This window comes from Rhea americana, unplaced genomic scaffold, assembly GCF_003343005.1.
Source record: "Rhea americana isolate MKP2758 unplaced genomic scaffold, rheAme1 scaffold_102, whole genome shotgun sequence".
In the NCBI taxonomy this organism is placed as follows: domain Eukaryota; kingdom Metazoa; phylum Chordata; class Aves; order Rheiformes; family Rheidae; genus Rhea; species Rhea americana.
In genome coordinates, this window is record NW_028185062.1 from 508,885 (window position 1) to 520,889 (window position 12,005).

A 12,005-nucleotide genomic window follows, 5' to 3' on the forward strand; every position below is an offset into this window, starting at 1 on the left:
GATGGAGAGACTTAAACTCCTACATATGAATTCATATTTCCCAAAAGCCAGAAATATGATTTGGTGGTGAAGATTTCTCACTGTGAATTTAGACACGGCCAACGATCCGTTTTTGTTGAGTCATCTAAAGCAAATGTAAGAAACCTAATCGCTTTGCAGGGTGTGCTGCAATCACAGAGTTATTTCCAAGTATGCATGTCTTGAAACAGTGCCATTTGTAGGCTGGAACATTTACAGGCCACATTGCTGTTAAGTAATTAATTTATTTATGGATTCTCTTGTGATTAAACAGAAGAGTGATGATGATAGCACTCAAGAGACAAAAATATGCCTGTTTGCTGCTTTAGCTCTAGAGCTGAAGGGAGAAGAGCCAGCTGGTAGATAATTCAGGAGTGGGCTGCAAACTGACCTGGTTCCCCACTATGTGGTAGTCTTGCCGCCTTTAAATGTGTTTTGAATTCTAGCCCTGACAGTTGCTGTCTACAATAACTCTTGTGCAATTATTCATGATACCTGCATCAAAGTATCAAGCTGTGTATTTACTGATGTACAATACTATGTTAGAGGATGTGCAACTGATAACAGGTATCTGAGAAGACATGAAGTTGTTTAAAAACAACTATACCACTTTGGATATCAGGCCTGAGGGTAGAAGAAACTCAAATAAAAGCATGCAGGGAGATTTCACTCCCAGAGAATTCAGACACTTTTACCTGAACATGGAAGAAAAGCATGTAGAAGACTACAATAGGAGCTCAGTCAAACCTATTAGGTCCAGGTGCAAACCAATTTTCTTTTCTCATCAAATATATAAAATGGGAGGAGGAGAGAGGGGGAGGAAAAAGAGGAAAATCTATTTTAGGCTTTTTTATACCACAAAGTGTAGCAAAATAAAATACACACTAAATTCTAAAAATATTTGTAAGTCATTTCTAATCCATTAATGTTTAAGCAGCTTTGAATCCTTTGCAAAAAAATGCAGACAATATGTACTGTGTTACCATTGCTGTCCAAAGGCCATTAGGCAAAATATTTGCAGATGTAACTCCACTGAAGTCAATTAAGTTACGTAATCTGAGGCCATGGTACAGGAATACAGATTTTGTGCAAAGGACAGATGGTATTATTAGTCATATAGCATTCATACTAAATTTACACTAAAGCACCTGTTTGAACATGAATATAAACCATTTCTTTTAGACTATTTTCATATCATGTTCCCTTCATTTCTAAAAGGCAATATCAAAAGTGTAAAGCTAATTATAACCATCATTCTTGTGTTTAGGGGAGCTACTATTGCTGCCCAAGTTTTAGAGACACAGATAATTTGCAAAAGATATGACAGATTTAATTAAATGTTATTTTATAAAAGCATGGTCATGAAGAGGAAAGTTAACAAAAAGATGTCATAATGACTCACAAAAAAAATCAGTGTACGAATCAGAATGTTAATAACTGGTGTTTTTGTACATGAACATTGTTTCTGGCAATTAGTAGAAAGCTAACAAATGCCATTAAGGCCAAAAAAATGAACACAAAATGGGAAATTTGCTTCAAAATAAAGTTTAAAAAATCTAAATAAAGAAATCAGGGTAAAGGATTCAGTAAAATAAGCTACCTCAGAAAAACTTGATCTGAGAAAGGCTGGGATACTAGCGGACCACATTCAGGATACATAGYTCGCTTCCAACATTCCCATCTGTTGTGCTACTTTGATTATATACGAGTCAAAACAGAAGCTTTACACTTCTTGGTCCCATATCTTAATCAACTAATTCTCATCAACAGCCCAAGTACTTCTTAACACATAGAAGAAATATTTTGATTCATCTTGTAACTAATTAGAAAACTAAYTGTTGTAGAATACTATGTAGACAAGCACATACAGCTTTTAATACTGAACTAAACATTTGAACGCAAGCAATATTGGCTATTATTTTACCTGAAATAAAATTAAAAGGATCATCATAAAAATACTTTTCTCTTTCCACAAAAGCCTTGATCAGCCAGAACAGAAGGGCTACAGATGAACTATTAATTTATTGTAATGTATTAGGACACAGGTTACTGCACTAACTGCAGTCTTGTTGGAGGAACAGATCTTGAAGCAGAGATCACTGAATATTGCATTATGGAAATTCTTCCATTTCCTACAGGAAAAAAAAAAAAAAACACCTTCCTCTAAGTAAGCAAAGGATAATCCAAAGAGACTCCAAGCCATTGTAATCATGTATTAAATTAAATATGCTACATAGAAAGAAAATGCTATTCTGAGATTCTTTTTCCTTCAAAACTCAATCATCAGAAATTAACCACAAAGGTATATATAATCTAAAATTCTAGGTTTGACAGAAAACTTCATAATCAGAATTCCAAGCTTATATACTTTTGGAAAGTATTAAATTAGTAAAATTTCTTTTTTTTTCTCTGGTTATTTGAACCAAATAATGTATTCTCTGAGATCAAAGGAAAGTCTCATTGAGTTTGTCTTTTCACTAGACAGTGGTTAAGGTGAATGGTATGGACGTTTGATTTTTCTTCAAAACAGACTACCATAATGACTTTCACTGTAGTGAATGATGTAGAGCTTAGGTCCAGGCCCTCAAAAGTATCTAAGTGTCATATCATTATCCAGGCTCCTCACTGATTCCCACTGATATCAGTAAATGGTAAACATCTTTGCCAATGAAGGTCTTAATCAGTAATGACATGTATATATACTGCCTTTCGCTCCCAAAGGATTTTGTAATTTAAGATTAAATACAAGTACACAGACATACACACACACACAGACAGTTCACTGCCTTATTAAACTAAGTTAACTTGCCATGCTATGTTGTATCTGCGTAACAGTAGTATTATGCAACTTTTAGGACAGAATTAAAGAGGGACTCCTCTTTCTAAACAAAACTGGTAAATGAATGAAAAAGAGAGCTTTATATTTAAGAATACATATCATATCATCTTGTCATAGATTACTACATTCATTCAGAAAAAAGCAGAACTCATTAGGAGGAAAGAAATGAGAAGAGGGACAGTGCGATCTGTTTTTAACCCATTTCATTTTATTTCACGAAAATGCGGACAAGATATGACATCTCAATCAGAGGCAGAACTCAGCAAGTACAAAGACAATTTCACAACTTCTCTGTGGAAAGTACTGTAATTTGTATCGTGCATGGGCAGGTGGGAGAGAAAGGAGACAGCTGTTGCAGCCACAACCACTGACTACGACAGATACGCCACAATTGCAAAACAGATTTTAGTGAGTCCTCTCTCTCTTTTTTTTTTAGTTTCTGCATTTACCAAGAAGCCAAAGACAACAGAGCTGACAGCTGGAAGCACAGCTGTGTTTGAAGCGGAGACAGAAAAGGCTGGCATTAAGGTGAAGTGGCAGCGAGCTGGCACAGAAATTACTGAAAGTGAGAAATATGTCATCAAGGCAGAAGGAAACAAGCATTCACTGACCATCAATAATGTTGGAAAAGATGATGACGTGACATATGCTGTAATAGCTGGAAGCTCCAAAGTCAAATTTGAACTCAAGGTCAAAGAACCAGGTACAATGTTTCCTAAATGATTTTAATTTCCTCAGTATTTCCAATCCTAGTTGTTCTAAATTCATAAGTGAGGCCCATGGAAATTAGCCTAACTTAAAATTGTAAGATTACTCCACCAGCAAGACGTTTTGCCAAGTGTTTTGAAGCTACAGTAAAGTTCTGAAAGCTACTCACCTATATTAAGCTGAGGAGTGTGTCTACTGTGTGGATAAGAAGTCCACACAGTGAAGATCACAGAGGCAATCTCAGCTCATGTCTCAATCTTTCCTCTGTAAAAACAGGAGTTGAAAAGCAAAAGAAAGCAAAGCAAAACTAATCTAATTTAACCTGAACTAATTTAAGATTATTTTCTTTAAATATAAAATTGAAAAAAATGACATCATCCAAGTTATGTTGTAATGGTGTTTAAGGAGTTCCTCAAAATTACCTGAGAACAAAAGCTCGTACTTAAGATGGTCTCAAGTCCAAAGAGTAACCTTTGTACTATTTGTTTATCACCTACTATTATTTCTTCTATATGCACTAAAACAACCCAGTTAGATAAAAAATGAAAAAAGTTCCTCAAGTTTTTCCTGGGAAGAGCCATAAGGTGTTAAACTCTCTACGTAATTGCTATTCTTGCAGTAATATTTTTATGGAAAATGTATGAAGATACTGAGGGTAGATGAAATCACTTATTTTTGAAACATGTTCACCTTCCTGATCTTTCTTTTTCCTTCAAAATTTTCAGTGCTCCTTAAGCGTTTTTGGTATTTAATTTTTGGTATTTTCCCCTTATATTTTGGTCACAGGCCTTAACCTCAGATTGCTTATATCAACTCCTCCCCGCTGCTATCATTGCATGTTTTGGCAGCTGTACCATGACTTTAGGGAGATCTTCTGGTCATCTGAAAAGATACTCAGGAATATGTAATAGGAATAAATTCTCAGGACACCAGACATTCTGCTCAAGAAGAAGAAACAGTACATGACAAATTCCTAAGTAAAGGGCAAACTTTACAGAAGCCTTTTAATTAGCACTTCAAATTTCCCCTTCAATTTTAATAGTTGCCAGAGCATATAAAGTATATTCTTATTGTTTTTCTCATCTAGAAAGTGAACAGATCCATATTATCCTAGTTATATCTTCCTCATTGTCTTTCAGGTTAGTTACAGCTAGAGCTAGAGCCAGAGCTAGAGCTAGAGCTAGAGCTATATATAGCCAGCCTACAAATAGGAGWGTTACGGAATATATTAATATTAAAGTGTGATCATTATCTCAAAGCAATACACTTCTGAAAACCATATTTCGGTAATAGGGATATGAGCCTAGTAAACAAAGTAAAAGTTACTGTGTACATTATATATTGATGCTTCAAAATAAGCCTTTTCTAGCTTGCAACAGCTATGCACCTAAGTTATCGGAGTACTTATGCTAGCTCCACAGATAGAATAACATGTAGTTCTTTCTAGCAAAAAAGAGTTGAAATTTGTTTGGATAAGATCCAATGGAATATCTTCTGATTTTTATACTTAAATATTAAAAAAAAGAACTAAAATGACATTGTTTCTTCTTCAGACAGAAATACAGTTTGTTATAAAAGTTGGATATAAGGTTTCTGAGTGGGGGGGAAACTCCTATTCGTACATTCACGCATACTATCATGTATTTCAGATCCCACTAGATTGCAGAAGAGTGACTAGATTATCCAGTATTATTTTCACAAATGATAATGATTTCAGCTGTTTATTATCATAAAAATGGAAAATGTCTCCTCATCTGCCCAGACATGGCCACCTCTTATTGTTGTAGAGGAACTCCTCAAAGAAATTATCCTGGATATGGCACAACAGGGACAGAAATCTCTGGTGGAAAGATATGGCAAACAGCTGGGGAATAGCTGGAAGCTGTGCATGAGACTTGTGCAGAGAAGGCCCTGCTACACATGGAAAAAAAAACCAAACTTTCAGCAACTGTTTTTTTTTTAAGAGATTCTTCCTTCCTCCATCTGCCTCAGTTGCTCTCGCTCCATTTTCATACATTTCTATCCACTCTATTGTGACAAATGAATTTGTGTGGCCATGATTTAACTGAGGGGACAGAAACCTCCATGAGCCAGAGGAGGAAATGAGAGAGTGATATTAAAAATGCTTTTTTTGCATTGATTACTAATTGTATTTACAACTCTTCCCAAACTGCATGTAGCAACAGCACTTGGAACAGTATCTTCCAGAGTAGAGTTAAACAAACTCTCATGAATAAGTACATTGTTTAGAAAAATCATAATCGCTTATTGCTTTTTCTATTTAGACCACTGAAGTCAACAGCTAATAAGTGTTACTTATCAGCCTACAAGTTTCTGCACATCAAGACTATAGTATTTAAAAATCAGACATCAGTTCTTTCCAAGCTCAGCCAAAGGAAGAGCCTTGTCATTCAGCTGTCAGTAGGCTTTTTCTCCTTCCAGCACGTCCTCTAAGTTCCAGAAAAATGTAATTAATTCCTGTGCATTTTGTAATATTTATAATACGATGTTCCTTTGCATAATTTCTTCAGAGAGAAACTGCAAATATGACTTTCTCTAATCTTCATTTACCTTCATTTCCAGAAAAGACTGAGGTAGTCCCTTCTGCTGAAGCTGTTCCTGCTCCAGCTGCCTTAGAGTCGCCTGCTCCATCGATAGAAAGTAGCCAAAGTACAGAAGGTAATAAAGAACTAATGTTGTGATAAGGTCTGGTTCGTTAACAGAAAAGAAGAACATGAACAGGGAATCCTTATAGTAAATGCGGGGAGGGGGGAGAAGGAGGAGAAATGGTAGCTGAAAGAAGACCACTAGTGATGAATCACAGAGAAGAATAAGGAATCTCAGAAACAGGAGAAATATATTAAGAGATCTTTTGAAATGACTTAACAAGTTTACAGTACAGGCTATAACAGAAGCTGATGCAGAAAGCTTCTAATGTTCACTTCAGTTCCAGCTGCTGGGCCCCAACCAGAAGAACCTCTGGACCCCATAGGGCTCTTTGTGACACGACCTCAGGATGGAGAAGTTACTGTCGGTGAGTACACATCCTGATTCAAGAGATGTTTGTAAACTTCACTTGTTACTTGACTATATTTAGCTTTCCAGGTACAGAATGACAATAGTGATCTAAGAGATATATTAAATACTATTTAGTCTCATTTTAACCTACTTCTCTTTCAAGGTGGAAACATCACATTCACTGCCAAAGTGGCAGCTGAGAGCCTACTGAAGAAACCTTCAGTGAAATGGTTCAAAGGAAAGTGGATGGACCTGGCAAGCAAAGTGGGGAAACATCTCCAACTGCATGACAATTACGATCGAAACAACAAGGTAAAACTGGCAGAGTAAGGTTCTCAGTCTTCTAGACTAACTTTTAATTTGGGGAAAATATAAAATACACAGAAATATTTTAATATAAAGGTACTCAAAGCTATATGTATAATGCTATATTCAGGTTCTTGTAAAGGTACTTGTAAAGGTACCCGAAGCTATATAAAATGCTATATTCACAGACGAAACTCTCTGCTTTAAAGATACAGGCGAGAGACAAGTGCTCCATACAGATTGTTGCACACCTTATCTATGATGAAATGAGAAAATGTTTGGAGAACTAGGGGGGAGGGAGAGGTTACATCTGCTCAGTCTGGAAGAGAGAATGAAGAAAAATTTGATAGCTGTCCTCAGTGCACAATGTTGTATCAGGAAGTTTTCATTTCTAATGAAAACAGAACAGAAACTCAGTCAGGGAAAACCAAACAGACGTACAGAAAAGTCCTTCAGATTATAATACAAAAAGTGAATAATATATTGATTGATAGTAGCTCAGAAAACTACAAGAATACAGACCTGTACTTCAGTACAAGTCAAATTCTAATCTTATCTAAAAAGTATAAGGAATAAACATACCTTTTTGCAGTTTAATCCATTACTATCTACTGCAGGATTCTTTCTACCTTTCTCTCAAGTAATAGGTACTGGTCACAATTAAGAGAAAACAATAAATMAGATAGACATTTAAGAAAGATCTATCTTCTTTTCACACGGATCAAACACCCAGCTATCAGTGTTGAAATTTTCTGTTTTCTTGCMCTGGCTATACTACTTCTAAAAAAGCACAATAAAATCCATTTCTGCCACAGATGTGTCCAAGGATACACAGGACAGGAGCACAGTAGAGTCTGTGCCATGACTTCTCATTCTATGTCGTATATGAAGCACTACTACCCTCTCCTGGATGGATTACAACAGACYTGCTCATATGCAAATCAGTCACTCTTTTTTGCTTAATTTTTGTATTTCCTGCATTTACTCTGGGTAGCAGCTGAATGTTTAACAAAAGCTCTCTTCCTGTTTGCAATGTACATGCAGTTACTGTATGTGTCAGCTGTGCCACTGTGTGCATGATCTAGATCCCAGCACCCCGGCCTCATTTGCTCATGTGACATTTTATCCTCTGGAAGACCTATAGTGATAATGCACCTTAGGTGTTGTCAACAAACAGGGGACATGTAATCTTTATGATAATAATAATATCAAACATTCAGGAGGTTCTTACTTCTTATAAGATGCAGAGGTATATTTCATCCCTTGTCTACTTCTCTTTATGTCTTAACATGTTGTATCGTCTCTCTGTATCTACTTTATCTTTCTATTCTATTTTATAATATTCTATTTCTATTCTATTTTATCTTTCTTTTCTAAGTTACCAGATGTATTCGCTGGTTTCTGTTCTAGGTGTACATCTTCGAAATGGAAATAATAGAAGCAAAAATGACTTTTGCAGGAGGGTACAGATGTGAGGTGTCTACCAAGGACAAATTTGATAGTTCTAATTTCAGCCTGACAGTCAATGGTAAGATGAATTCCCTGCACACTGATTTTTAATTTTTTCTTCCTCTTTGCCCAGCAACAATTCTTTCTGATTCATAGTGACTACTAGACAAGATGTAGATCTGAGGTACTGGAAGAGCTGTCGGTATACTTACAGAGACCTAAAGAAGAGGATCTGGGCGGGTTGACAGAGATACAGAGCATTAGAAAGAACAGCTGGATGACACTCAAGTCAGAACTGTGATGCACTTAAAGAAAACAGACAGCAAGATGTAAATCAGCCCAAATTATCTCTGGCTTTATCCTAATCTCAGCCTTATTCTCTCATGATATTTAAAATCAGTAGAATGAAAGAGGCCCATTTTTACTTTGGCAAAAGCCGAGTACTCAAAATGAGTATCTGAAAAGAAAGAAAAGGGAAAAAAAAATGAAAAGTTTTAGCCAAGTGACACTATTATCACTTCCTTTCTTCCTGATGAATTCAAGTCCTGCAAAACTTTTGGCAGTATAAAGTTGCTTTAAGATTAGGTGATTCATTTTACATAGCACTGCCCTGACAGTACCTGTACTGAAAAACTTATCAGTGATTAAAAAGGAAGCACATTTAATCATCCRTTTCTCACCAGTGGAGAAGAGTTTAGGTAAAACAGTATAAGTAAGCATGGGCTGCCCAGAAGATTTGAGTGGTTGGGTCATTTTGTGCCTGGCTGGTTCTGTTAAAGGGACTACGTTATTTTGTGTCCAGCAACCAATGGGCCTAATAGGCAAAGACAAAAATGTATTGAAGGTACAGCAATGCTCATTTTTCAAGTTTCACTAGCTGGCTGTAGAACTTATTATAAGCCCTTGGAGCTGGGATTTAGAACAGTCCATCTTCCAGGAGTAGCATGTCATCTAGTCATACCAGCAAAACTTCAAACAGAGTAATCAAGTTCTCTCTATGTAACATCTCCAATGGAGTTTCTGTATATCTCCACCTATTTCAAGGAATTTGCTTTCAGAGGACGGATTATAATTTATTATTAATAATAAAACTCAGTTGATATCCAGTGTTTTTTTTCAAAAAGGTTTAAATACCCCATGAAGCCAGTATTGAAACTAAATTTTAGCAGCAGAGTAATTGACAAACAGGAGATAAAATAGTTTGTCATGCTGCAAATTATTATATTCAGTTATACATTAAACACTGGATGTTGAAAATGTTCGTACCTGTTTAAAGAGGCTGCTTCAATCTTAGTATATGTGATTAATCAAAACGTAAAATATTTAATTAATAAAAATTTAAAATATATGAACTTTGGAATAAAAAAGGCTATAAAGGAAAAGCTTTAGGAATAGCACTGTTTTGATTTCTGCATTATTTTTACTTGTTCTCATGTTCTTATTCATCACTCTTTCTCATATCAGAAGCACCAATAACCGGAGACTTGGATATTCGCTCTGCCTTCCGACGCACGTGAGTATAGACACTAGAAACTTATGTAGGTCATATGTGAAATTCATTATTTTCCTAGACAAGACTAAATGAAAGGAAARTTACCATACAAACAAGCACAAAGTCAGGGATGTCTACTAAGAAGATATTTCTAAGATTAAAATGCTCTACAATTCCAGGAAATCATCTAAGAGAGTTAGGACTTTGCATTACTACAATGTATCAGTTTCTGGTTTAGATTTTATATGCATTTTAAAAGTTATTAAAACAAGCTTATTACAACCGACATCAATTTCTTTAACATAGGAGACAATCTGGCTGAGGCAACTGCTGAAGTTTTTCCATATAAGCACTATTTTTAGGAGAGATCTGATTTTCTGTTCTACCACAACGAACTAAAGAAGGCTTGCAGAATTTATCTACACTCAAATCCATCTATAACTAGCTGGTCAACTTCACAGTGATGCCTATAAAAGAGAGGACATTAAGGGCACAGTTACATTGTGTTATTTCGGTGCAGCGGAATTAGGCTCCAAGAGTTTTTCTTCTAGCTAGCACAGTTAAAAGAATTATTTTAGAATCTGTTCAAAGTTAGTACAGTGCAAGCAGCTTCAAGATTTTGTGAACAGCTTAAAGGAAATTTGATCAATGCTCTCTTTCCAAATCACCTTTCTGCTTAATGACTGGCAACATGCAAGCTCCGGGCCAACACTCTTGTAAACAGGGCCAGTCCCTGTGACAAGCTAGGAAGAGCCAGGAATGCTAGAATGTCTGAGCTACCATTCAAGTTTGTGGAATAAAGCACAATAACTTCACTTAAAATAGGATGATTTATTTTGGAGTGGCAGAATTATTAAAATTCTACTGTGTTGATGGGGGAGATTAGAGTTAAGATTTTTAGATCGTTCTTTAAGAAGACAAATATTGAGCTGAAATGTTTAAGTCTGAAGCTCTGTGTTTGATACCCTCACTCAGGAGCCTGGCAGGAGGGGGAAGACGGATGACTTCAGCCTTCCTCAGGTAGCCTCCGTTTGTGTCAGCAGACAAATTCAAGTCTTACAATGAACTGTCTCTCTCTGACCAGGAAAAGCAAAAAAACCCACAGAATTRGCTGCAATTTTGATTATGAACATTTAAATTCTAAATAAATCATGACTTACAGTACTTAGCACTTATAAGAAGCTAGAAAATTAAGTGGCAATGTAAGATGAGCATAGGATAATGGAAAGAATAGCTCAGTGAGAGGCAGGTTCATTTACATGAAAGGCATGTGTTTGGTAAGCTGCCTCTTCTCACAACTGTCACAAAGAAAAAAGTAATCTCAAATAATGTGCCTGTCTGCCCCTCTATTTTATTATCCTTCTGTGCTGAACACATACTGACTAAAATTGCCTCTCTGCTCACAAAAGCGTATCACCACACTTACGTATGAAAAAACTGTTCTTTTCCCAGTATCATTAAATTTCCCATCTTACCCCTTTGGTCCCAATATCTTCAACTGTAACTAAAATGGGAACTCTGAGATTACACTTAACTCTGTGCACGTTTCAAAATGCAATTATTAAGGTCTTATTTTTCATAAAAGCTGAATATACTCATTTTTGAGTTTTCCTCAAAATCTGATTGTAAGTATCACCTGGGAAGCAATAAGGTGTCTAGTTCTTCTCCCAACTGTAGATTCTGATTTCCTGAAAATTTGATCACAAGAAGCCCTTTCAAAATTGAAATATGCTAGTGATTTTTATGTATAGTTAAAGCCAGCCACTATTGAAAGTCTTCTAAAAACAGAGAACAAAGCGGCCAAAAATATGCTTGTCTGTCTGAGCGTCCATATCCAGAAAATCATCCTTTGCAGTACTGTACTATCTTGAAAGCAATCAAAGAAGTAAAATTGGTACTTTCTTAAAGAAAAGATCTCCTCCCACAACATATTCAAAATTAGACTAATTCAAAATAAAAAAAAAAGTTTTAATTGTTGCTTATTCTCACTAAACCTGCATTGGCAAGCAGCCCAAAAAGCTTGGCACCTTATTCTCTTCCATCTTTATTACCAGTATGGTTGAAATGCAAATCAGGTGCTTTTGTATTTGTTCCTGCTACCTCAAGCTTTCCTGGCATTCTGGTTTGTACTTCTATAGACAGGTTCATTCCTCAGAAGCAATTAAAACTCTGTGC

General features: G+C 35.9%; 1 protein-coding gene across 1 annotated transcript in view; it reads left to right on the forward strand.

The window, feature by feature from the left end:
- The window catches only part of MYBPC3 (myosin binding protein C3), a 64,530-nt gene that overhangs the window by 6,020 nt on the left and 46,505 nt on the right, over positions 1–12,005 (forward strand). The window contains exons 2-8 of the mRNA XM_085305830.1: positions 3,294–3,560; positions 6,149–6,244; positions 6,513–6,599; positions 6,747–6,895; positions 8,300–8,417; positions 9,803–9,851; positions 10,806–10,850. Coding sequence (XP_085161956.1) covers positions 3,294–3,560; positions 6,149–6,244; positions 6,513–6,599; positions 6,747–6,895; positions 8,300–8,417; positions 9,803–9,851; positions 10,806–10,850 — 811 coding nt within the window. The remainder of the gene's footprint in view (positions 1–3,293; positions 3,561–6,148; positions 6,245–6,512; positions 6,600–6,746; positions 6,896–8,299; positions 8,418–9,802; positions 9,852–10,805; positions 10,851–12,005) is intronic.